Below are 24,139 nucleotides of genomic sequence, written 5' to 3'. Positions count from 1 at the left end.
ATTGGGCTTGAGATTTTTATGTTATTATAGGAAGTTTTAGGGGTTTTTTTTACTCTATGAATAGAATGTGTTCACATGTATGTAGGGGAACAAAGGGAAAAATCTTGTAAGAGGATAAATGCCATGCTATAGAAGTTTGTCCTGTTTTACTTTGTTTTTCTTGATATTATAAAATTCTGTAAATGGTTAGCAGCTCTTGCTTTTGCCTGGTAAAATTGAATAATATTCATCAGTAGGTAAGTATACTTCTACTGTGGAAGATCTTGCTAGCTAGCTGAAATAGTGAAATAGCCAGTGGTCACGCATAAGCAGTCATATGGTGGTTTAGAGTATACTTTCATCAAGCTTTGAAGATAACATGGAAGAGAAGTAATTTGCTATATTTAGTGTATTGTTTGAGAAAAATATTAAAAGTATACCAATAAAATGAAAAAACTTCTAAAGATTTACATGGGAGGTGTTAAAAATATAGTGGTACAAATAGGAAGGCAAATTTTTTTTTTTTGGCTGCGTTGGGTCTTCGTTGCTGTGCACGGGCTTTCTCTAGTTGCGGCGAGCAGGGGCTACTCTTCGTTGCAGTGCGTGGGCTTCTCATTGCAGTGGCTTCTCTTGTTGCGGAACACAGGCTCTAGGCACACGGGCTTCAGTAGTTGTGGCACATAGGCTCAGTAGTTGTGGCTCGCGGGCTCTACAGTGCAGCCTCAGTAGCTGTGGTTAGTTGCTCCGCGGCATGTGGGATTTTCCTGGACCAGGGCTCAAACCTGTGTCCCCTGCATTGGCAGGTGGATTCTTAACCACTGCGCCAACAGGGAAGTCCCCAAATTTTTTAATATTGAAAAAAATTCAACCATTTCTAATTTTTAAAACTTGTTAAAAATAGGACTAGAAGGATACTTTATTTACCTAATGCAAAAATGTGTACATCAGATTAAAATCTGTCATAATGCTTAATAATAAAGCACTAAAAGCTTTCCCACTGGAAAAAAGAAAACAAGACAAGGAGGGACTTCCCTGGTGGCTCAGTGGTTAAGGGTCCGTGTGCCAATGCAGGGGACATGGGTTCAATCCCTGGTCCAGGAAGATCCTGCATGCTGTGGAGCAACTAAGCCCATGTGCCACAACTACTGAGCCTGTGCTCTAGAGTCCGCGAGCCACAACTACTGAGCCTGCATGCCACAACTACTGGAGCCTGCATGCCACAACTACTGAAGCCCGTGTGCCTAGAGCCTGTGCTCTGCAACAAGAGAAGCCACTGCAATGAGAAGCCTGCACACTGCAACGAAGAGTAGCCCCTGCTCGCGGCAACTGGAGAAAGCCCATGTGCAGCGACAAAGACCCAACACAGCCAAAAGTAAATAAATAAATATATTTGGAAAAAAATAAGGCAAGACAGGAATACCCACAGTCCCCATAGATGTTTAACATTGTTTAGAAGTTCTTGGTTGTTCAGTTACACAATAAAAAGAACAAGATATAAATACTGAAAAGGGAGACAAAATCTGTATTCTGTGGTAATGATAAGATTATATAGCTAATACAAACCAAGAAAACTAACTAAAAAAAAAATTGGAAACATTCAGTAAGTTGATGACTTATAAAATTAATATATAAAAGCAAGTAGTTTTCCTACACACAAACAGTAATCTGTTAGAAAGTACAATGGAAGAAACTATAAAAATTTTATGTTTAATTTAATAAGAATGTATAGGATTTATATGTATAAAACTCTACTGAGGAACATAAAAGAAGGTTTACTCTGTTTATTTATTTATTTATTTATTTATTGCGGTACGCAGGCCTCTCACTGTTGTGGCCTCTCCTGTTGCGGAGCACAGGCTCTGGACGCGCAGGCTCAGCAGCCATGGCTCACGGGCCTAGCTGCTCCGTGGCGTGTGGGATCTTCCCAGACCGGGGCACGAACCCATGTCCCCTGCTTCGGCAGGCAGACTGTGAACCACTGTGCCACCAGGGAAGCCCTTACTCTGCTTTTGGATGGGATGATTTCTCTTTAAATCAGCCTATATATTGAATCTTATCCCAGTGGAAATAGCAGGGGTTTTTGTTTGTTTCATTTTTTTAAAAACAGCAAAATGACACCAAAGTTTATTTGGAATTATAGTCATATAAGAATAACCAAGAAAAAAACCCATGTGAAAATGAAGATAAGTAGTAAAGGATGCCTAGTTCTGCCACCTGTTAAAACCTGTTAAAAAGCTAGAATAATTAAAACAGTTTGATTCTGGAGAAAAAGTAGACGAATAAAGTAGAGTTCATATATAGACTCAAACATGCATGAAAATTTACTTTCTGATAAAGGTGCTATTTTGAATCAATGGAAAAAAGAGGGATTATAAAATAAATAAAGCTGTAACAATTTGCTAATTATTTGAGGGGAAAAACCCCTCAATTTCTATCTCATTCCTCCTATCCAGAGTAAATTCCAAATGGATCAAAGATTTATATGTAGAAAAAGAAACAATAAAATTTCAGAGTAAAGCATGGGTGAAATTGTACATTTTGGGGTAGTAAAGGACTTCCCTAAGCAAGACCTGATACCAGAAACTATAATAAATGACTAGTTTGCTTAATATACAGAGATAATAGAAATAAGAAAAAAGCAACCCAGTAGAAAAATGGGCAAAGGATATGAACTTGTTTACAGAAAATGAGTGGCCAAGATCATAAAAATATGGTCAGCCACATTCCCAAATGAAAAAATACAAATCAAAATGAGATATGGAAAAAAAAATGAGATATGATTTTTCACCTGTCAAGTTAGCAAATATTGAAGCATTTGTAACCCATTGTTGGCAAGAGTGTAGAAAAATGGGCACTCATCCATTTGCTGGGCATGTAAGTTGGTGTAGTCTTTCTAGAAGGTATTTTAACACTATCAAATTCATGTAAGATTCTTTGACCCAGTTATTCTGCTAGGCATTTACCCTTTAAATACATTTAGTTCAATAAAGTATATACACAAGAATGTTTATTGAAGCATTTTTTTAACAGCAAAAAAAAGGCAACTAAAATGTTTATCAGTAGAAAATTTATTAAATTACTATAGTCATAATTTAAAAATTAACTATTAAATATTAAAAAGAACGTGGATTTCAATTTGCTGATATGGAAGGATTACTTCGTACTTTATGAACTACAAAAAATAAGGTTGCAGCAGAATACAGTATGATTTCTTTATCATAAATGAAAGAAATAATAAACTCATGTATGCAAAAACATATTTCCTGAAAGAAAGTGATCATAATATTAAGAACTGTGGAGCAAGATGGTTTTTACTTCTGTTCTTTTTGGTGCTCTTTTAGTTCATGGTACCCCATGTTCATGTATTATTTTTGTTTTTAAAGGGCTCTCTGGGAGGTGGCATTATGTTTTTTATCTTTTTTATATACTGATCTGAATTTTTAAAAGTAATGAATACCCCTTAGCAACTTAAAAATATGGTAGAAAAAGAAAGGAAAATATTTAAAATTATTTTATTCTTTACAACTCTCTTCTGTTCTTCTTTTGATTAGTTTAGGAATTAAATTTCTGCAGGAGTTCCAGAAAGGTGAAATTTGAAAATAAGCCCCATTGGGTACACTGATGAGTAGAAGGAGCCTCTTAAGTTTTATCCTAGGCTATTTGAAGTCATGTTATCTGAGAATTATTTTTTCTTTACAATTCTGTCCCATAAGACAAGGTACTAGGGGATACAAAGGATAGTGATTTAGTGGCACTGTTACCCTACCTCCAAATTGTTTTCATTTGAAAGAAGTTGGTCGCTCTTCAGGAAAGTGATTATAATGTTATTTTTACCTCTTGGCAATTTGATTTCTTAAATAGCAGTTTTCTGGGCAGAAATTTGTAATATAACAATACATAACTGGCTCAATAAGATGAAAATTTATAGTTAGCTAGTGTTGATTCTAGATGTTGATTGATTGCAGGATTATACACATGAATTCCATAAAACCAAAGCAAACTTTGTGGCAATACGGGAAAGGGAGAATCTCATGGGATCAGTACGAAAGGATATTGAGTAAGTTACCTTTTATATTTTTTTGTAGGATGTTTATTCAGAATCAGATTTAGAGTATATCCATGATTAACAGCAAATTGAGTGGCAGAACCATGGTTTAGATTTCAAGGTTTCTAATTCCCATTTCACTGTTCTTTAAACATTGCTGCTCCAGCATAGTCCTAATCTACTTTGCTGTCTTATCTCCAGTTTCCCCTAGTTTTATCATTGGCTCCTGCCAACCTTGACTTTCCTGTCTTAATTCAAAGTCCAGTTTAGATGATGTCTTCGTGAGTTCTTCTCTGATCTCCTACCACCCACCTTAAGCATTATAATGTTACCAATAAATGAAGCTGTCCGTGTTTCCCTTCCTGATTACCGGCTATCCCCCTACCCTCTCCCTTGCCCCAACAATTACATATCAGTACTTAGGTAGCTATCAAAGTAGCCTTTACTTCCCTGGAATCTGAAATCTGTTTTTTCCAGATTTTATACAGACTCATAACTTTAGTCAAATTATTTAAAGACTCCCAACATTTTTATGCTGCTCTTAAGCCATAATTTTAAAAATGTATTCTTTTCTTCCATTCCTTTACCTCACCTTTAATAATATATTCTAGCATTTTATACACATTTTCAAAATGTTTTTCACAGCTGTACATGACTGACAGGGTTAAATCCATTGGGCATCTAATTAAAGCGGCAGACTTTCCACTTTTGGACCATCTGTTGATGCCTATCATTGTCTCACTTGTGATAAGCTTAAGTTTCATAAGTATGATACTTATGTTTCATGAACTATGATGTGTACTACCATATCATGAACTGATATATATCATGTGTACTCTGATAAACATTTTCTTAGAGTTCCTTTATTTTGTTGTAACAGTAAGACAGTTTTGCAGGAGAGATCATTTGATATTCATCCCATGCAAAATTTTTGTCCAAAACTCTAAACCAGGATTATCCAGTCACCAGTTGTGTTTCTACCTCCAGAAATTATCTTGGAAAATTAATTTTTATTGTTTGTCTGTGTTTTATCTATGTTTCTTATATTTAGTCATATGTACTTTGTATAACATATAGGAGTGAAAAAAATGAAACATTTTTGCCATATTAGGAATTTTGGAATATTTTTAGTTCTCTGGCACATATATAAGTCTTGTGTCTGTTTTCTGTATAGTCTATTTACATAGGTATTTTAAAGAATGCGTTGAGAATCAGTGTAGCGGACAGCCTTTGATGTGTAGGCTTTTAACTACCATGCAATTTGTGGGAATTGTTAGACTACATTCCAATGTAATAACTTGTTTTCTAAAAGATGATCATAAAAGAAACATGTTCATCCATTTACTAAACTATTTCCTGATTACCAACCATGAGTAAGATAATATGTCAGTCACAGTAGAAGGTAGAAATGAAAAGATCAGCATGGCCCTCTAGATGCTAGAGGGGAGTAAGGCACATACTCAAATTAATGTAATACATGGCAGAATATGATTAGTGAAATGAGATACAGTAGTAATAACTGACATTTAAGAATTTTTTCTGCAGGTACACACTGCTTTTTCATATATTCTCTCTTTTTTGGCCTCATATAATCTTTTGGTATAGATATAAATTATTAGTCCCATTTTATAAAACTAGGTATTAAGAGTTATCTAAGGTTAACTGGCTAGTCATCAGTCTTCCAAGTCCAGTGTGTTCTTGGTTATATCATGCTGCTTTTCCTGGTGTTTTCTTTCCCACTGCACTTTGCACATCAGCCCTACTCTCAGCTAGTGGTTCAGTTTTAGCAGCATGACCCTCTTTTGTCTTACTGCGGTGTATGTGCAGTTACTTAAATTTTTTATTTTGTTCTTGATACTTTGTAAGTAAGGAACTGAAATGTGTAAGTGTTGATAGTAATGATACAAAGCGTTTTCTAGTGAATTGTAATGAACTTAAGACCAGGAAAGAAATCCTTAAGTATGTCACAACTGGCAGATCTTTAGCTTCCTTTTTGTGTTCCTTAGGCTTCAGTTGATGGACTGCGTGTATCCTTGTGAAGGGAAACATTCCATTTCAGTAGCTTCCCCACCCCATGTGCTGTGTAGTAATCCATCCAAAGTAGTATTCCCAGACTTCCCTGGTGGTGCAGTGGTTAAGAATCTGCCTGCCGATGCAGGGGACACGGGTTCGAGCCCTGGTCCGGGAAGATCCCACATGCAGCGGAGCAGCCAAGCCCAAGAGCCACAACTACTGAAGCCCGTGCATCTAGAGCCCGAGCACCGCAACGAAGAGTAGCCTCCACTCACTGCAGCTAGAGAAAGCCCGTGCGCAGCAATGAAGACCCAATGCAGCCAAAAATCAAAAAAACAAAAACAAAAAAAACCCCAACAAAGTATTATTCCCACTTGGGGAAAATAAAGATATAGGAGATAATAGACAAAGGAAAAGTAATGGCTTTAAAGGCCTCTGCTTTCCTCATCTTTTACAGTATCCTCCCAAACCTTACTCTTCAAGATGGACAATGCAAAGTTTTCTGAAGACACTCTGTTCTTCCACACCTCATGATGCTGCACACACTCTCCTTCCTTCCTGGAATAATCTTCCACTTTTTATAACTAAATTATCACTCGTTCTACAGGGTACCCTTTAAGGATTTTCTCTCTTTAAGAATGTTTCTGTATTTCTCATAGTCTCTCTAATCTACTTCCTGCCCTATAGAAATGACCACTCTTCTTTTGTATATAACTATTATCATAATAGTTCCTATTACACTGAATTACAATTATATAATTTATGTACCTCTCTAAACTCTCTATGACCAACTTGGGGCTAGGTAGCATGTTTTACTATTATAATGTCTGGTACCTCACAAATGTTGAATAAATATTTGCTGAGTTAATGAATAAACGAATGAATGTATATTCTCTTTTCATGTACTTTTAGTGAGTTGGAATTTTTGGCAACTGATACAAAATAAACACTTTTAGAAGAGTTATTAATAAATGTATATAAAATCAAAAAAAGGAAAAAGTAAGATTTTTGTTTAAGAATGTTGGATTATTTTGGTGAAAAATAATCAACTCTTAGGCCTAAGTTAGAGAGCCATTCATATTTATCTATTTATGATAGATGCTATTTTTAGAAGGAAATGAAAAGGATTATACATTTTAATTGCTTATTCAAAACTATGGAGAGGCTCAGTTTGTCCACTTTGGATATTACTTGAGTCAATCATTTAATCCTTTTTTATAACATGTACCAAAAATGTTCTTAAGTTTTCTTTATTTTTGTTCTAGGTCATATAAAAGTGGGTCTGGAGTAAACAACAGAAGAACTGAACTATTTTTGAAAGAACATGACCACCTTCGAAAGTAGGTATTATTGAAAAAATGCATACTATATAGTACCTACTTATTTATTTACATATATAGCAAACATTTTATGGTGTTTATTATAGTAAGTGCTTTATCAGTGCTAATTCATTTAATTCTTCTAATGATCCTATTGGGTAGAAATAGAATTGCAACTGTTCTGACCATAATTAGGAACAATATGATGCTATCAGATATACAAAATATGCATTCATTACTTGTTACCTGTAATATGTCTTTTATTGCCTTAATGTTTGTTTTCTTTAGTGAGTCTATTGCTGTAATACTTTGTCTACTACTATAGATTACTGGTAATAATAATAGTAATAATATTGATACTGACTTATGTTTGAATGGCCTGATACCACTTATATATGTCAAGAAGCTTTACAAAGGGTAATTGGCCATACATCAAATTCAAAGAAAATATCTTATCTCCCAAGAACCCAGAAGAAAATACCTAAAAACTTTGATGAACGAGATACACACACACACACACACACACACACACACACACACACACACACACACACACACACACACACACATAAAAACAAGCCACCATACTCTATCCCTGCTTTATCTATTTTCCTTCTGAAATACACTGGTTTCTTTAATTACTTTCTTTGTATTTTGTTATAGAACTTAAGGATCAGAAAATTACTTCTCTCTCTGAGTTCAGCCTCTAAGCACTTGAGCAGCTAATATCCATGATAGTTAAATGATATGAATTATGTTGATATTTGCTGCTGAATGTCATAAATTAGTCATGTCCATATGAGCTTAATGTGCTGTTCAATTTGTTTTTCTTTAAAGATTACCACTTTAAATATGAGCTGTTGAAATCAGAACATGGAAAAATCAAGACCTTTTTAGTAGAAGTCTGAGTGCTTCTAGTGTCAAAGTTATTTCTTAATATGTTAAATATTATTGATTGGCACAAGGGGGCAGCCTTTCCTAGAGTATGTTTATTTTATAGTTATTTATAGCTTTGGTAGTGTTTTTTGTATTTGATAGAGACCACCGTAAAAAGAATTTTGCGTTATATCCAAAACTATATTAATATATTCTTGGGGTACAGAGTAATTTAAGGAATAAGATACTCAAGTAGCATAAAAATAAATATTAGCTTGCATTAACATTTTTATATTTATCAACCCCAAAAGAAGTTAAACAGAAATGCAATAGTTTAATTACTTTAAGGATGTTTTGATGCTGAAAAGAGTATACCAGAGTTATTATATAAATTGATATTCTTTATTTCATTATTTCAGAACATATTGTTTATTATAAATTTTATATGAAAAATTTTAGTTTTGCATTCATTTTAGTAATTCAGAGAAAACCCTTCAGGAGTTTAATATTGTCCATTTTACAGGAAAATAAATATAATAGTTCAGGGGCACACAGCTTAAGTAATTTGTTTAGGGTTATAAAAATGATAAGAAAATTGGCAATCAAAAGGTATTTACCATTTTGTTTCCCAGGTGATTTTATGTATGATATACTTTACATATATTCCTTTCAGCATTCTTGTGAGAAGTTAGTATGTGCTTACTCCATACAGAGAGAAACTGAGGCAGGATGAAGTTGAGTGAAACATGAGCTGATAAATGAGGGGAATTGTTAACACTAAGGCTTAATCTCAATAACAAGAGTTTAGTCATTGCTTTCAGTATTAAAGCACAGAGCTTCCAAATATGTTTTAGAAAAATCAATATTTTGTGTAAATTACAAATACTTGTTAAGTTATAAAATAATAAAAAATTATGGACTAACATATATACAAAGTAATAATGATATGAAAAAGTTTCTATTTTTCAATGTTGTCTCTCTTTCATTTGCTAAGTGCTTTGAGGAAGAATTTTTTTAGAATAACTTTTTAACATAAAAGCTATACATACTTTTTATAGTACTCATTTTAGAAAGTATGAATAATAATTCAGCAACACAGAAAAGACAGTTTGAAACACTTATCAGTACAGATGCGATACCATTTTTTACTCATCAGTAGATTGTGAGCCTTTTCCCATGTTATTTGACAATTTTTTTTGTTTGTTTTTGAATAGTTCTTTTAACTTTTAATAGTCTACATATCCTATAATACAGATAAACCATAATTCATGTAACCTAATGAGTGTTGGCCTTTTGGATTATTTCTAGTTTTTATTATTGTACATACTGAAGTCTTTGCATGTATCCATAATTATTTCCTTATGATAAATTCCTAGAATTGGCATTGTAGGATTAAAAATATATTCATTTTTAAAGCTTTTGATATAGTATTGTCAAAATTCCCTCTAAAGTTTTGCTACTTTAGAGTCCCATTAGTAGCATATTCTACCAGTGCTCTCAGGAACATTTACTTGATTTTTTTCTAACTCATGCCATGAAGATAGGCGAAAATTCTCAGGCAATAGATTTTGTTTTTAAATAAGAAATATATTTTCATTAGAGAAAACATAGGTCAAACAGCCAAGCCCAAGAAGCATAGGTGGTCCAGTGGTTAAGACGTGAGCTTTCACTGCCATGGGCCCAGGTTCAATCCCTGGTCCAGGAACTAAGATCCCACAAGCCACGTGGAGTGGCAAAAAAATTAAAAAAAAAAAAAAGAAGAAGAAGTAATAGTTAAGTTAACCTAAAAGTGAAATGGACAGCAAGAGATTATGTATTGCAGCAAGACCATTTGTAATGAAGAGGCCAGATTTGCTGTTAGGGTACTTTTTAGTTTGATCTTTCATGAATAAAGGTGTTTTTTTTTTAAACTACTCAGTAACTCAGGTAACTCATTTGATTTTGTGCAGTAGGGTCATACTTTTTATGGCAAAAAGCATATTTACATTTTTATTTGATTCTTCATAAAATATTTTTTCACGTTAATGTAAATTTCTACAACTTGCTTCAAAAGTCCATATTTTTGGGCTTCCCTGGTGGCGCAGTGGTTGAGAGTCTGCCTGCTGATGCAGGGGACGCGGGTTCGTGCCCCAGTCTGGGAAGATCCCACATGCCGCGGAGCGGCTAGGCCCGTGAGCCATGGCTGCTGAGCCTGCGCGTCCGGAGCCTGTGCTCCACAACGGGAGAGACCACAACAGTGAGAGGCCCACGTAACACACACACACACACACAAAAATCCATGTTTTTGTCTTGAAAAAGAGTAAAGCAGTTTTTATAAATGAATGGTAAACTTTATTAAAAAAGAACTGACTTTGTAATGAATTGCTTTTAAAGCTCTTCTTAATATTCTTTTTGTCTAAAAATAAATGTTGTTATCTTGTAGCAGTTTATCTTACAGAAGATAGTCATTTCTCTTCCTATTTGGTGGATAAGCTAGCTTTCATTGTTTTTTTTAAGATTTAATTTTATTTATTCTTGGCTGCATTGGGTCATTGTTGCTGCACGTGGGCTTTCTCTAGTTGGCAGTGAGTGGGGACTACTCTTCATTGCGGTGCGCTGGCTTCTCATTGCAGTGGCTTCTTTTGTTGGAGAGCACAGGCTCTACGTGCTCAGGCTTCAGTAGTTGTGGAATGTGGGCTCAGTAGTTGTGGCTCACGGGCTCAGTAGTTCTTGCTCGTGGGCTCTAGAGCGTAGGCTCAGTAGTTGTGGCACACGGGTTTAGTTGCTCCGCGGCATGTGGGATCTTCCCTGACCAGGGATCTAACCCGTGTCCCCTGCATTGGCAGGCGAATTCTTATCCACTGCGCCACCAGGGAAGTCCCTAGCTTTTTTTTTTTTAACTTGCCTTTCCCTGAGTTTCAGTATGTCAGAAGAAAATGCTGGCTTTGAATGAGTGTCAAGCTTGTAACTGTTTGTGTTTTGCTGTACTGTGGATGCATTCCTGTGAGCTCTTTGGTTGCTGTTTAGATTAATTTCCTTTATATGTTTATTCTCTTTCGTTGCTCCCTTATATTTTCCTTTTTGAAAGGAGTATCTGAGTTAGTTTAAAGGGTGTGGGGCTGATTGTATTATTGCTGTTTTTATAGCTTTTTCTTTAGAAGAATTTTGTCATTTTGAATAAAACATGTCTTCCACATTTACCTTAATGAAGTTGACAAATTTCAGAGTAGTGGTGAGAAACTTGGATTAGGACATAAGTATACACAAATAGAACGAGCCTAGCCTCTTGCTGGACTTCTTTACTGCCAGTGATCATCACCTCCACGTGAAAATTAGCCACCTTTTACCAAGGCTGCTGCCTCCATCTTCTCATCTGTGATTCTACCACTTCAAAAATCTTCAGCTCTAACATTTCACTCTGACCAACACAGTTTGTTCTTCCAAGACTATCTGCAGCGTCACTAGCTTCTCTTTTATATTTTTCTTCTTACCTTTAACCTCTCCTACCCTCGCTAGCTTGGATCTCATAGTTGATCAACTGAAATATTCCCAACATTTGGCCTTTTCTGTGCTCCTGTCTTTTTCTGTACCCTAGTAAAATGCCAACCCAAGCCACAGTCTACTGTTCTACACCTCTATTTAAGGGTTAAAGAGAAAACACCCAATGTACAGATTAACTTTGTTTTAGATTGATTATTTCCAACCTCGTCTAAGTATTCAGCATTGCCCAGTACCTTTTGCTTGCTTGACCCAGTTTACTTGTCTCTCTCATTCTTTTCAAGAAATTTACCAGGACTTCCCTGGTGGTCCAGTGGTTAGGACTCTGCGCTTCCAGTGCAGGGGGCGCGGGTTCGATCCCTGGTCAGAGAACTAAGATCCCACATGCCACAGCGTGGCCAAAAGAGAGGTCCTTAGCTCCTACTTCATTGAATTTTTAAGGTTCTTTCTCCTTAGTACAAATTCACATACAGGAATACCCTTCTTTACCCCTTTCCTGTAGTTTTTAGAGGACTAGTTTTTTTCCTGGGAAGGCTAATACATCTGCCTGGCTTCTATCTCTGTCCTTACCTGCTACCTCAGCTATTTTACTCTTCAGTCATCTTCTATACTGGCTCTGTCTTTCTAGTTTATGAATACACTTGCTGTCTCTGTGTCAGTACTCATTTCCTCCTTAGCCTATTGACTTCTTCCCTCACGGTCTACTGAGCATGTTGTCACTGGGAACATCAATGAGCTCCTGAAGGCCAAATCTAATATTGTTTGACTGCTCTGCCTCACTTGATACTCTTAATCTCTTCCCTCCTTGAAAACCTAGGCCACTGTAACACTGAAATTTACTGGTTCTCCACTTGCCTTTCTTACTACTCTTTGTTTCCTTCCTGGCTGCCTTCTAATGTAGCCTCAGAATCCTTTACATAGTGTTCTCCAGGCAGAAATTAATTAGAGCTAATCCACCAAGTGAAACTTATTTGTCATCTACCCTCTCACATTAGCCCAGTTATTTGTCGTTGACATGCATCATAACAACAATTCCTCCTCCCCAGAGATGGCAGCTATAAAGAAGACCTAGCAAAGAGAAATTGAAAGAAATTGAAATTTTCATTCAAAAATTTATAGGAAAAGCAACTGGTGAGATTTTTTTTTTTTTTGCGGTACGCGGGCCTCTCACTGTTCTGGCCTCTCCCGTTGCGGAGCACAGGCTCTGGATGCGCAGGCTCAGCGGCCATGGCTCACGGGCCCAGCCGCTCCGCGGCATGTGGGATCCTTCCCGGACCAGGGCACGAACCCGTGTCCCCTGCATCGGCAGGCGGACTCTCAACCACTGCACCACCAGGGAAGCCCAACTGGTGAGATTTTTATATTGCCAAGAATAATAAAATTAATGAGAGAGTTGAAGAAAGAGGAACAAATTCTGAAGTTATATAGACCCAGCTAAGAAGGTAAGCTGAGGAATTTCATCCATACTTAGAGGCTCTGTTTGTTTTCATGGAAGTACTCTGATTTGTGGGAATGGCATGATTACAACTGGAATTGCAGACTGGTTATATTAAGCACATCACCTTAAAAATTCTTGACATTTTAAACAGACCTTTGGCAGTATTTCAAAGTAGTCAAAATATTTAAAATATTACATAATATGTCAGTTTCTAAATTATCATTTCATTTAGTTGGATCACATCATAAGAACATATAAATAGACATTTTAGTTTTTCCTCTTAACTTGCCACTTTTATCTTGACTAAGATACCTTAATGGATTTATTCCTTAAATTGGTGTAATAGATAGGGAATGGGTTTTGAAGCCAAACAGATCTGAGTTTAAATCCTGGTGTGAACTGTAAATTTGGGGGCGAGGGACTTAAACCCTCTGACTCTCTACTGTCTTAAATGGGGAAAATTGAATTTTTACTTTGCACAGTGTTAAACACTTAAAATTAGAGATAATGTGTAAAGGTTTTGCCTAGTACAGTGCCTGACATGTAGTAGACCAGTTCTCAAATTACATTGAGCCATTCTTGCCCGTAGCAGTATTAGAACAGAAAAGTAGACTAGTAACTAGAATTGTGTACCTAGAGCTAGGTGACAGAGACTCCAGCCCTCTGGGGCCCTTCAATGCCGAAATGGTATGTAGGAGTAAATAACTATCAGCTAACCCTGATTATCTGTTAAAGCTCAGAGTGTGTTTTTAAATCATGCCCTTCATTTATTGCTCATTGGATTTTCATTAGTATAATAAGTGGTTTATTTATTCCTAAGCTTCATTTTTAGATAGGAGTTTTCAAATTCCAGTTGCATTCCATCTGTTTCTTTGCATTTATCTGAATGCACATATAATTTTTTGTATCAGTTTTTGTTGTTATTGTTGTTTATTGAGGTAACATTGGTCTATAACATTATATAATGAAGTTTTGTGTGTACAGCATTATATTTCTACTTCTGTATATGCTACAGCTTGCTTACCACCAAAAATTTAGTTCGCATTTGCCACCACACAGTTGATCCCCTGTACCCATTTTACCTTCCCCTTCTCTTCCCTTATGGTAACCTCTACTCTGTTCTCTGTATCTATGTATTTGGTTTTGTTTGGTTTGTTCATTTATTTTGATTTTTTGTTGTTGTTTGCATTTTTTATATTCCACATATGAGTGAAATCTTATGGTATTTGTCTTTCTCCATCTGACTTATTTCACTTAGCATAATACCCTCAAAGTCCACCCATGTTGTCACAAATGGCAATATTTTATCTTTTTTATGGCTGAATAGTATTCCATTGTATATATATTTACCACATCTTCTTTATCCATTGAGATATTACCTCATACCTATTAGAATCACTATTATAAAAAAGGCAAGAAATAGCAAATGTTGGTAAGAGTATGTAGAAGAGGGAACCCTCATACACTGTTGGTGGGAATGTAAATTGGTACAGCCTCTATGGAAGACAGGATGGAGATTACTCAAAAAATTAAGAGTAGAACTACCATATGATCCTGCTATTCCATTTCTGGGTATTTATCCAAAGAATATGAAAACACTAATTCAAAAAGATAGATGCACCCCTCTGTTTATTGCAGCATTATTTACAATAACTCAGATATGGAAACAACCTAAGTGCCCATCAATAGATGAATGGTTGAAGAAGATGTGGTATATATATATTCAATTTTCATTGTTTTACCAAGCATTTGTTGAGCATCTACAACATGGAAAGCATTGTACTGGGTGTTGGAGATAGAGAAGAGATAAAGCCTAGTGACGTTCTGCCCTGTTTTTAATGAGCTCCCCTAGGATGGGAGTCGGGGGGCAGAAGAGAAATGTTAACAGGTAATTACAGTGCATTGTAATTAAGTTTAATGTATGGAGACGTTTGTGCATACCACTATAGTATCACATTAAAGGGAATGATTAACTCTAAAGCTTCTGAAAGGGCTTTATAGAAATAAAGCATTTGATTTGAGTCTTGAAGGATGAGTAGGTATTCACTAAAGTCGACATAAGAAAAGGTTTTGGGAAAAGATGAAACTTGAACCTTACGATCATATCTTTTTTTTAAAAAAAATCTGTATCATTCCTGATAAATGATCAATGTAGATATATTAGAAATATCATTCATTTATTGCCTGTCTACAAACCCTCTCCCAGATTACAGGCCTTACTCATGCCCCTGAAAGGGCAGCCTCATGGGGAGCAAGAGAAAACAGTGGAGGGATGAACTGAGAGGTCGTAGTGTTTCTGAGATTCATCTATATGTTTTGTTTTGTTTTGTTTTGTTTTTGCGGTACGTGGGCTCTCACTGTTGTGACCTCTCCCATTGCGGAGCACAGCCTCCGGATGTGCAGGCCCAGCAGCCATGGCTCACGGGCCCAGCCGCTTCGCGGCATGTGGGATCTTCCCGGACCGGAGCATGAACCCGTGTCCCCTGCATCGGCAGGCGGACTCTCAACCACTGTGCCACCAGGGAAGCCCCTATATGTTTTTTATATCAGTAGTCAGTTCCTTTCTCTAACTGAGTACTTTCCATTTTATGATGCTATACCACAATTTGTTTATCCATTAACCCATTGATGGATATTTGGGTTGTTTTCAATTTGGAGCTGTTACAAATAAAGCTGCTATGAATATGAATATTAAAGCTCCTAATATTCTTTCTTATAGAGTTCCAATTAATAAATGTACAAGGACTGATAGAAATAGAAAATCAGTAGGTAAACAGCACAGTAATAATGGGAAAGAAAGATTCACTAAATGGATGCTAAAATTAGTGGGAATTTTGAGGAGAAACAGGGTACCTGCATACTCTCAAAGCATCTTCCCCTACGTTAATTAATTACAATAGGAAATATAGCAATTTTACAGTGGAGAAACCTGGCAGACACCACCTTAACTAAGCAGTCTAGGTTAACATCAGTAATAAGACATATTGACATGATATACAGCCTGATATGATACTTCAAGGGCCTGACATCACTGTATGGTATTCTTGCTAAAACTGCATAAGGTCATGACCATAACACTTTAAAATACTAGTCAGTTATTTTTATAGAATGTCCCTCAACTTGGGTTTGTCTGATATTTCTCATGACAAATTAAGGTTAGGCCATTTTGTCACAGACTGAAAGAGACTTAGGAGACATGACAACTAAATGCAATATAGGATCTTGAATAGGATCATAAAAAGGGACGTTATGCTGACACATATATATGGAATCTAAAAAGTAAAAAAAAAAAACAAAAGAAAAAAAATGGTCAGAAGAACCTAGGGGCAAGACAGGAATAAAGATGCAGACCTACTAGAGATTGGACCTGAGGATACGGGGAGGGGGAAGGGTAAGCTGGGATAAAGTAAGAGAGTGGCATGGACATATATATACACTACCAAATGTAAAATAGATAGCTAGTGGGAAGCAGCCGCATAGCACAGGGAGATCAGCTCGGTGCTTTGTGACCACCTAGAGGGGTGGGATAGGGAGGGTGGGAGGAAGGGAGACGCAAGAGGGAAGAGATATGGGGATATATGTATATGTATAGCTGATTCACTTTATTATAAAGCAGAAACTAACACACCATTGTAAAGCAATTATACTCCAATAAAGATGTTAAAAAGGACGTTAGTAGAAAAATTGGTGAATAAAGTCTGTAGTTTAGTTAATATTCTTGTACTAATGTTAAATTCACTGATTTTGATAATTGTACTAGGGTTATGTAAGACATTAACATTAGGAAAGCAGAGTGAAGGGTATACGAGAATCCTCTGTACTATTTTTTGCAATTTTTCTGTAAGTCTAAAATTATTTCAAACTAAAAAGCTAAAAAAACCAACCAACAGAAAAACAACCATAAGCAAAATAGGAAGGAAAAGGTTCTTCCTCAACCTGATTAAAGGCATGTACAAAAACTGTTAATATCAGACTTAAGGATGAATGCTTTCTCTCTAAAATATAAAACAAGGCAAGAATGTTTGCACTAACCACATTTTACAGCATTGTATTGGAGGTCGTAGCAAGTGCAATAAGGGAGGAAAGGGATAAAAGGAATACAGATTGGAAAGGAAGAAATAAAACTATTTTTGTCAGATAACAAGATTACATAAATAGAAAATCCCAAAGGATTTACCTAGAAGCTATTAAATTAGTAAGTAAATTTAGCAAGGTCACAGGATGAAAGGTTATATATAATTATAAATTCTATTGCTGTACTAGCAAAACAATTAGAAAATTAAAAATTTTTAATTCCATTTATAACACATCCCCAAATAGGAAATATTTTAAAGTAAACTGAATATAATTTGTGCAAGACCTTTATGCTGAAAACCATAAAATGCTAAGAGAAATTAAAGGAGACCTAAATAAATGGAAAACATACCATGTTTCTGGATTGGAAGATTTCCTACTGTTAAGATGGCAATTCTCCCCAAATTGTTCTATAGATTCAATGTAATCTTATTTAAATTCCCAGCATATTTTTTTGCAATCTGACTGTAAAATTTATATGGAAATGCAAAAGACCTGGAAAAGCCAAAAAATTCAGAAAATACAAACAAAGTTAGAGTACTTGCACATCTCAACTCAAGACTTACTATAAAGCTATAATAATCAAAACAGTAAGCTACTGGCATAAGATGGACCTATATAGGTTAATGGAACAGAACAGGGTTCAGAAATAAACCAACTAACATGTGGTCAATTAATCCCAACAAAAGGTGCCAGCATAATTCAATGGGGGAAAGGAGAATATTTCCAACAAATGGTGCTGAAACAATAAGTAAGTCCCCTACATACGAACCTTCAAGTTGTGAACTTTCAAAGACGCGAACCTGCGTTCGCATGTCCAATCACGTAAGTTAGTTCACGTGTCTGATGTACATTGTCACGTGCGTGCATCCTCTACAAGTGGTTGTGCTTTTGTGTACTTTACGGTACTGTTTATTATCAGGTAGACTCAGTCTTATTTTATACTCTGGGTTATAATCCAGCACTATCATTATTTTGTTCTTCGAACTGTTTCACCTTTGGCCATTGGGAGCTCCTGCAGATTAGCTTCTGTCATTTGACATGCCCCATCCTTTTTTTGAGCACTTCCTGTACTATCTGGCACGGCAGTGTTTGTGGCTCATCTTGTATTTTCCCTGCCTTGGCTCTAGAACCAACCACTTCTCCAAGCAGCCTTGGTTCCTCTTATTGGAGAGTGGTTCAGAAACTAAGATCTGGGTGCTAGATATGCTTATTGCTATCGAAGTGTCATTCCTTCTAGGCTCTCTCTTGCTAAAAGTTTTTATCTTGAATGGGGTTGAATTTTTTCATGTCTTTTAATCTGTTGAACTGATCAGATTTTTTTCCTTTTCTGTAGTATAGTGAATTACATTGATTATTTTCAAACATTAAACCAATCTTGATTCCTAGAATAACCCCCCTTTATTATATATTTATTATCCCTTTTATATATTGCTGGATTTATTTTAAGGATCTTTACATTATGCTTATGAAGAATATCTTTAGATTTCTTTTCTTTGAAGTGTTTTTGCCTGGTTTTAGTGGAAGGGTAAGACTGGCACCATTAAAATGAGTTCTTTCGGGCTTCCCTGGTGGCACAGTGGTTGAGAGTCCGCCTGCCGATGCAGGGGACACGGGTTCGTGCCCTGGTCCGGGAAGATCCCACATGCCGCGGAGTGGCTGGGCCCGTGAGCCATGGCTGCTGAGCCTGTGCATCCGGAGCCTGTGCTCTGCAACAGGAGAGGCCACAACAGTGAGAGGCCCGTGTACGGTAAAAAAAAAAAAAAAAAAAAATGAGTTCTTTCTGTTTGCTGAAAGAGTTTGTGCAGGCTTGGTGTTGTTTCTTCCTTAAATATTTGATAGAATTTACTATTGAATCCATCTTAGCCTAGAGTTTTCTTTGTGGCAAGATATTTAAATTACAAATTTGGTTTCTTTTGTAGATGTAAGACTATGGCTCTGTTTCATTTATTCCTGGGCCAGAGGGTGATAGGTGATTGTGATTGGCCCAGCCTGTCACACATCCATCCTTGTGGCCAATGGACTGGAAAGTTTGTTATCAGAAGAAAGAGAATGCAGCATATACAGGGCTCCAGGGAAGTTATCAGCCAACTTAGTCACTTCAGTTTGAGTTTACTACACTCTCTTCTATACTCTAAGCCATAGATGTAGAAATAGTATAGTTAAGCAAAATCCTTTTTTCTAGTGATAGTTATTGAAGTGGACTTTTACTTTAATATTTCATTCCTCCCTCCATCCCCTACCAATGAATTATGAACTTTTTATGGGTCTATAACGCCCTACATGACCAACATACTACCTGTTTTATCTCTTTCCATCCCTTCATCTGTATCACTCTCTCCCTCTACTTATTAGGTACCAGCCTGACTGGTTTTTATTCATTCCTTTCCCAAAGATATCAAGGCTTTTCCTTTCTTGCTTCTTTGTTCTTATATTTTGGTTTATCTGCTTAAAATACTCTTCTCTTAGCTTTTCATATACCTTATTCCTTGACATCTTTATGGTCTAAGCTCACTTGTCACCTCTTCAAAGAGGCCTTTTCTAACTATCTTGTCTGAAATAGACTCTCCCTTATTGTTATTTAACAAAGTACTTTTTTTTGTTTCCTTCATAGCATTTATGAAAATCTGTAATAATTTGTTCTTTTTGTTTATTTTTTTAATTATCTGACTTTTCTTAGGCTTCCTGAGGGTAGGGCCTAGTTCATCTAGTTCTTGGCAGTGTGTTGGGTCCCCAGTTCCTGTTATATCATGAACACTTAATATGTACTTGTTTGAATAAATGGATATAAGTAGAAGATGTATTAATTTTGGTTTCATATACATATGTGTATATACATGTGTGCCCCAATGTAGAAAATCTGTTTCATTCATATACTTATTCCTCAAATATTTATTGAATACATACTGCGTACAAGGTATTGGTTCCAATGCTATGTATATATGAAATCTGATTTTGAGAACTGAAGGGGATATTATTGATGTGATTTTTTTTGCTTTGCAAAATGAATTCTCCATGAAATACCTTTTAAAAATCATATTTTTACGTGGTATATAATAAAAGTCTGGCAAGCATCTCTCTTATTTACAGATGAGGAAACAAGATTCAGAGAGGACAAGGTCTCATAACTATTTAATACTATAGCCCTTACTAAACCCACATTTCCTAACCTATTTCCATATTTGTCCTACATCACACTGCCTTCTCTGTGATTTACTTCTTTAAATCTTTATTTTTTCTTGTATTAGGGAGCCAGCATGATGTAATGCTAATGAGAATTGAAAGACCAGTGACTTTTCACTTCTCTGAAAAGCAAGTGACCTGGCCTTTCTCTGTTTTTTCCATCTTTAAAACGGGATAGTAGCTGTTCCCTTATGTTAGATGATTTTGAGGAAGAATGACTTAAGATTTAAGGCATTTTACAAAATTAAAAGCACTCTAAAAATCTAAAGAATTTGTTTCATATAACTTTTCAAATATGGGACTGTTGTACAAAGCAAATTACACTTAAACAGGATCAGTTACATTATTTAGTTGAGAATTTGTTTTGTTTTCAATCCATTAACTGTTTAGCAGATATGATTGAGTTATCTGAGATGGCACACGTATTTGTATTATAATTGTACACTTCGGTATAAATATGTCCATGAATGAGTAAAGAAAATTCTCAGGTGGAGGCTTAGTTTTATCTGCTGACAACTTTTCTTATGTCTTAGGCTATGTTTAGACTTGAATTTTTGAATTTTTAAATTCACCAGCCTTTTTTCACTTTTTGTTTGTTTCATGATTTTAGTTAAATTTCCCTGAGGTCACATGCCTAGTAAAAGCTGAGATTTAAACCTACGTCCTCTGATTGTGTTGTTTCTGCTATACTGCACTACCTCTCCAAGATGATTCTTACGGTATCTACTTCACAAAGTTGCTGAGCTAATGCATGTAAAAAGGCTTTGTAAACTGTGAGGCATTTCTGTATAAGGCAGAACATAACGGGGATTATAAGAGTAAGAAAAAATACTGAAGGAGGAAACCTTTTATATGCACTGTCAATTTACCTTTCTTAAATAAAATTTGAAATACTTTTGATGCCAGAATAGTCTTGATGAAATGCATTTCTAATGTATTAACAGACCATGACCATATTTGAAAAATATGAGATATATGATCACTGTAATTTAGTGACCTTTTGATGGAATGGTTTTCTCCCAAAAGTTTTTGGTATACATAGTTTATATATATTATTTAATAAATACCATACAAGTCAATTAAATAGTGGTCAGATTATAACATCTGTGAATGGAACAATATAGTAGACTCTTGGCATTCAAGATTAACATTAGCTTTCTTTTTTTTTTTTTTTTTTTTTTTTTTTTGCGGTACTTGGGCCTCTCACTATTGTGGCCTCTCCCATTGCGGAGCACAGGCTCCGGACGCGCAGGCTCAGCGGCCATGGCTCACGGGCCCAGCCGCTCTGCGGCATATGGGATCTTCCTGGACCGGGGCACGAACCCGTGTCCCCTGCGTCGACAGGTGGACTCTCAACCACTGTGCCACCAGGGAAGCCCTCATATACTTTAAAAAATATTATTATTTTTCTTTAAAGATTTTTTTTGATGTGGACCATTTTTAAAGTCTTTATTGAATTTGTTACAATATTGCTTCTGTTTTATGTTTTGGTTTTTTGGCCACGAGGCCTGTGGGATCTTAGCTCCCTGACCAGGGATCGAACCCACAGCCCCTGTATTGGAAGGTGAAGTCTTAACCACTGGACCACCAGGGAAGTCCCCAAAATATTATATTTTTTAAAATATATGAGATAACATGTGAAAAACTTCCTAAGCTTTACACATTTAAAATATTTTTCCTCCAGTGCATAGTATGATGTCTGATATATCTTAAATGCTTGTTATAATCTTAAAGGAATTGATGAAGAGCAAGGAGCTATGAAAACACATTATAGTATAAAGAAGTATTAGTTCTGCCTGATGTATAGATAGAATGGGAAAGGCTTCCCAAAGGATATGACTTCTGAACTGGACTTTGAAATGAAAGCAATTTATGTTGAAAATCAGGAAAGGGGTTGCAGAACAAGAGAGAGACTATGAGGCATGAAAGTGCCTTGATCTACATGAGCCTTGTATCTGTAGGCTTATACAGTTTACACAGTACTTTTGTTTACACTATCACTTTTGAGCCTTATGACAACTCCATGAGCTGAGTTCATATAGTCAAGTGCTTGAGCCTTGACTAATAAAACTCAGGTTCTAGGGTGTAAGAGAAAGCAACTAGTCATTTTATTCTTTATAGTTTCATGAATGTCATGATTGCTGATACTATTGAATTTCTATGATTATATTTATGAAAGAACTGTTTTCTGAGTTATAAGTATGTGAGAGAGAAAAACATATACATACAATGAAAAGTATATTTCCATTTTTATTTACATAAGCAGATTAGTTTATATTGATATACAAGTTAAATTTTTAGAGGTCTCAGAAACAAATTAGAAAATGCTTCCTTAATATTTCATATTCTTTATAATTCAGGTAGGTTTTTAGGATTTCAATCCTTGTATACCATTTATCTAAAGAACAACAAATGGAAACTGTGATTCCTCACATTTTCTCTTAGGCTTTTTGTTTCTGCTATAGTTAAACAAGTTTGTTGACATTAAAAAATATTTTTTTGCACAAAAATGTTTATTAAAATACTTTGAGGGAGAAAAACTCTCCCCATTTAAACTTGACTTCCTATTGTATATTGTTTGTAATCAAAACAGTGTGGTATTGGTGAAAGAACAGACAGATAGATCAGTGGAACAGAATAGAGAGCCCAGAAATAGACACACAAATATAGTCAAATGATCTTTGACAGAAGAGCAAAGGCAAGTCTGTGGAGAAAGGATAGTCTTTTGAACAAGTGGTGTTAGAACAACTGGGCATCCACATGCAAAAAAATGAATATAGACACTGACCTTTCCCCAAAATAACTCAAAACAGATCATAGACCTAAATATAAAATACAGAACTTATAGAAGTTTTATAACATAGGAGAAAATCTAGGTAACATTGGGCTTGGCAATGAGTTTTTAGATACAATGCCAAAAACACCATCCATGAAAGAAAAAGTTGGTAAGATCTACTTCATTAAAATGAAAAACCTCTGCTCTTCCAAAGACACTATCAAGGGAATGTAAGACAGCTACAGACTGGAAAAAAAATATTTGCAAAACACATATCTGATAAAGGACTGTTATCCAAAATATACAAAGAACTCTTAAAACTCAACAGTTAAAAAGTGGGCAAAAGGTCTGACAGACACTTCATCTGAGAAGGTATGCAGCTGGCAAAGAACCATATTAAAAGTGCTCAACGTCATATGTCATTAGGGAATTGCAAATTAAAACAACTGGATACCACCATGTACCTATTAGAATGGCTAAAATCCAAAACATTGACACCACCAAATGCTAGCAAGGATGTGGAGCAACAGGAATTCTCATTGCTGGTGGGAATATAACGTGATACAGCCACTTTGGAAGCCAGTTTGGCAGTTTTTCTTAAAAAGCTAAATAGTCTTACCATATGATCTAGCAGTCACATTCCTAGGTATTTACTTAAATGAATTGAAAATATGTCTAAATAAAAACCTGCACATGAATGTTTATAGCACCTTTACTCATAATTGCCAGAAGTTGGAAGCAACCAAGATGTCCTTCAATAAGTGAATGGATAAGTAACCTGTAGGTACATCCATTCAATGGAATATTATTCAGTGATACAAGAAACAAGCTATCAAGCCCCCAAAAGATATGGAGGAACCTTAAATGTATAAAAGAAGCCAGTCTAGAAAGACTTCATACTGTATAATTCCAGCTACATGACATTCAGGAAAGGTCAAAACTATAGACAGTAGAAAGAT

General features: G+C 35.8%; 1 protein-coding gene across 11 annotated transcripts in view; it reads left to right on the top strand.

Moving 5' to 3' along the window:
• GOSR1 (golgi SNAP receptor complex member 1) overlaps nucleotides 1–24,139 on the top strand; it is a 50,600-nt gene that overhangs the window by 9,269 nt on the left and 17,192 nt on the right. For 5 of the 11 annotated variants that reach the window (XM_089900662.1, XM_089900661.1, XM_089900667.1 and 2 more), the window contains 3 exons: nucleotides 3,945–4,036; nucleotides 7,303–7,377; nucleotides 17,911–18,046. In XM_089900662.1, coding sequence (XP_089756788.1) covers nucleotides 3,945–4,036; nucleotides 7,303–7,377; nucleotides 17,911–18,046 — 303 coding nt within the window. The remainder of the gene's footprint in view (nucleotides 1–3,944; nucleotides 4,037–7,302; nucleotides 7,378–17,910; nucleotides 18,047–24,139) is intronic. The other 6 variants (XM_022595487.2, XM_022595486.2, XM_089900666.1 and 3 more) reach the window with 2 other exon arrangements.

This window comes from Delphinapterus leucas, chromosome 19, assembly GCF_059928025.1.
Source record: "Delphinapterus leucas isolate spDelLeu-1000000601 "Yukka" chromosome 19, BTC_Dleu_Yukka2, whole genome shotgun sequence".
Taxonomy (NCBI): domain Eukaryota; kingdom Metazoa; phylum Chordata; class Mammalia; order Artiodactyla; family Monodontidae; genus Delphinapterus; species Delphinapterus leucas.
This window is presented reverse-complemented; position numbering and strand designations above follow the sequence as displayed.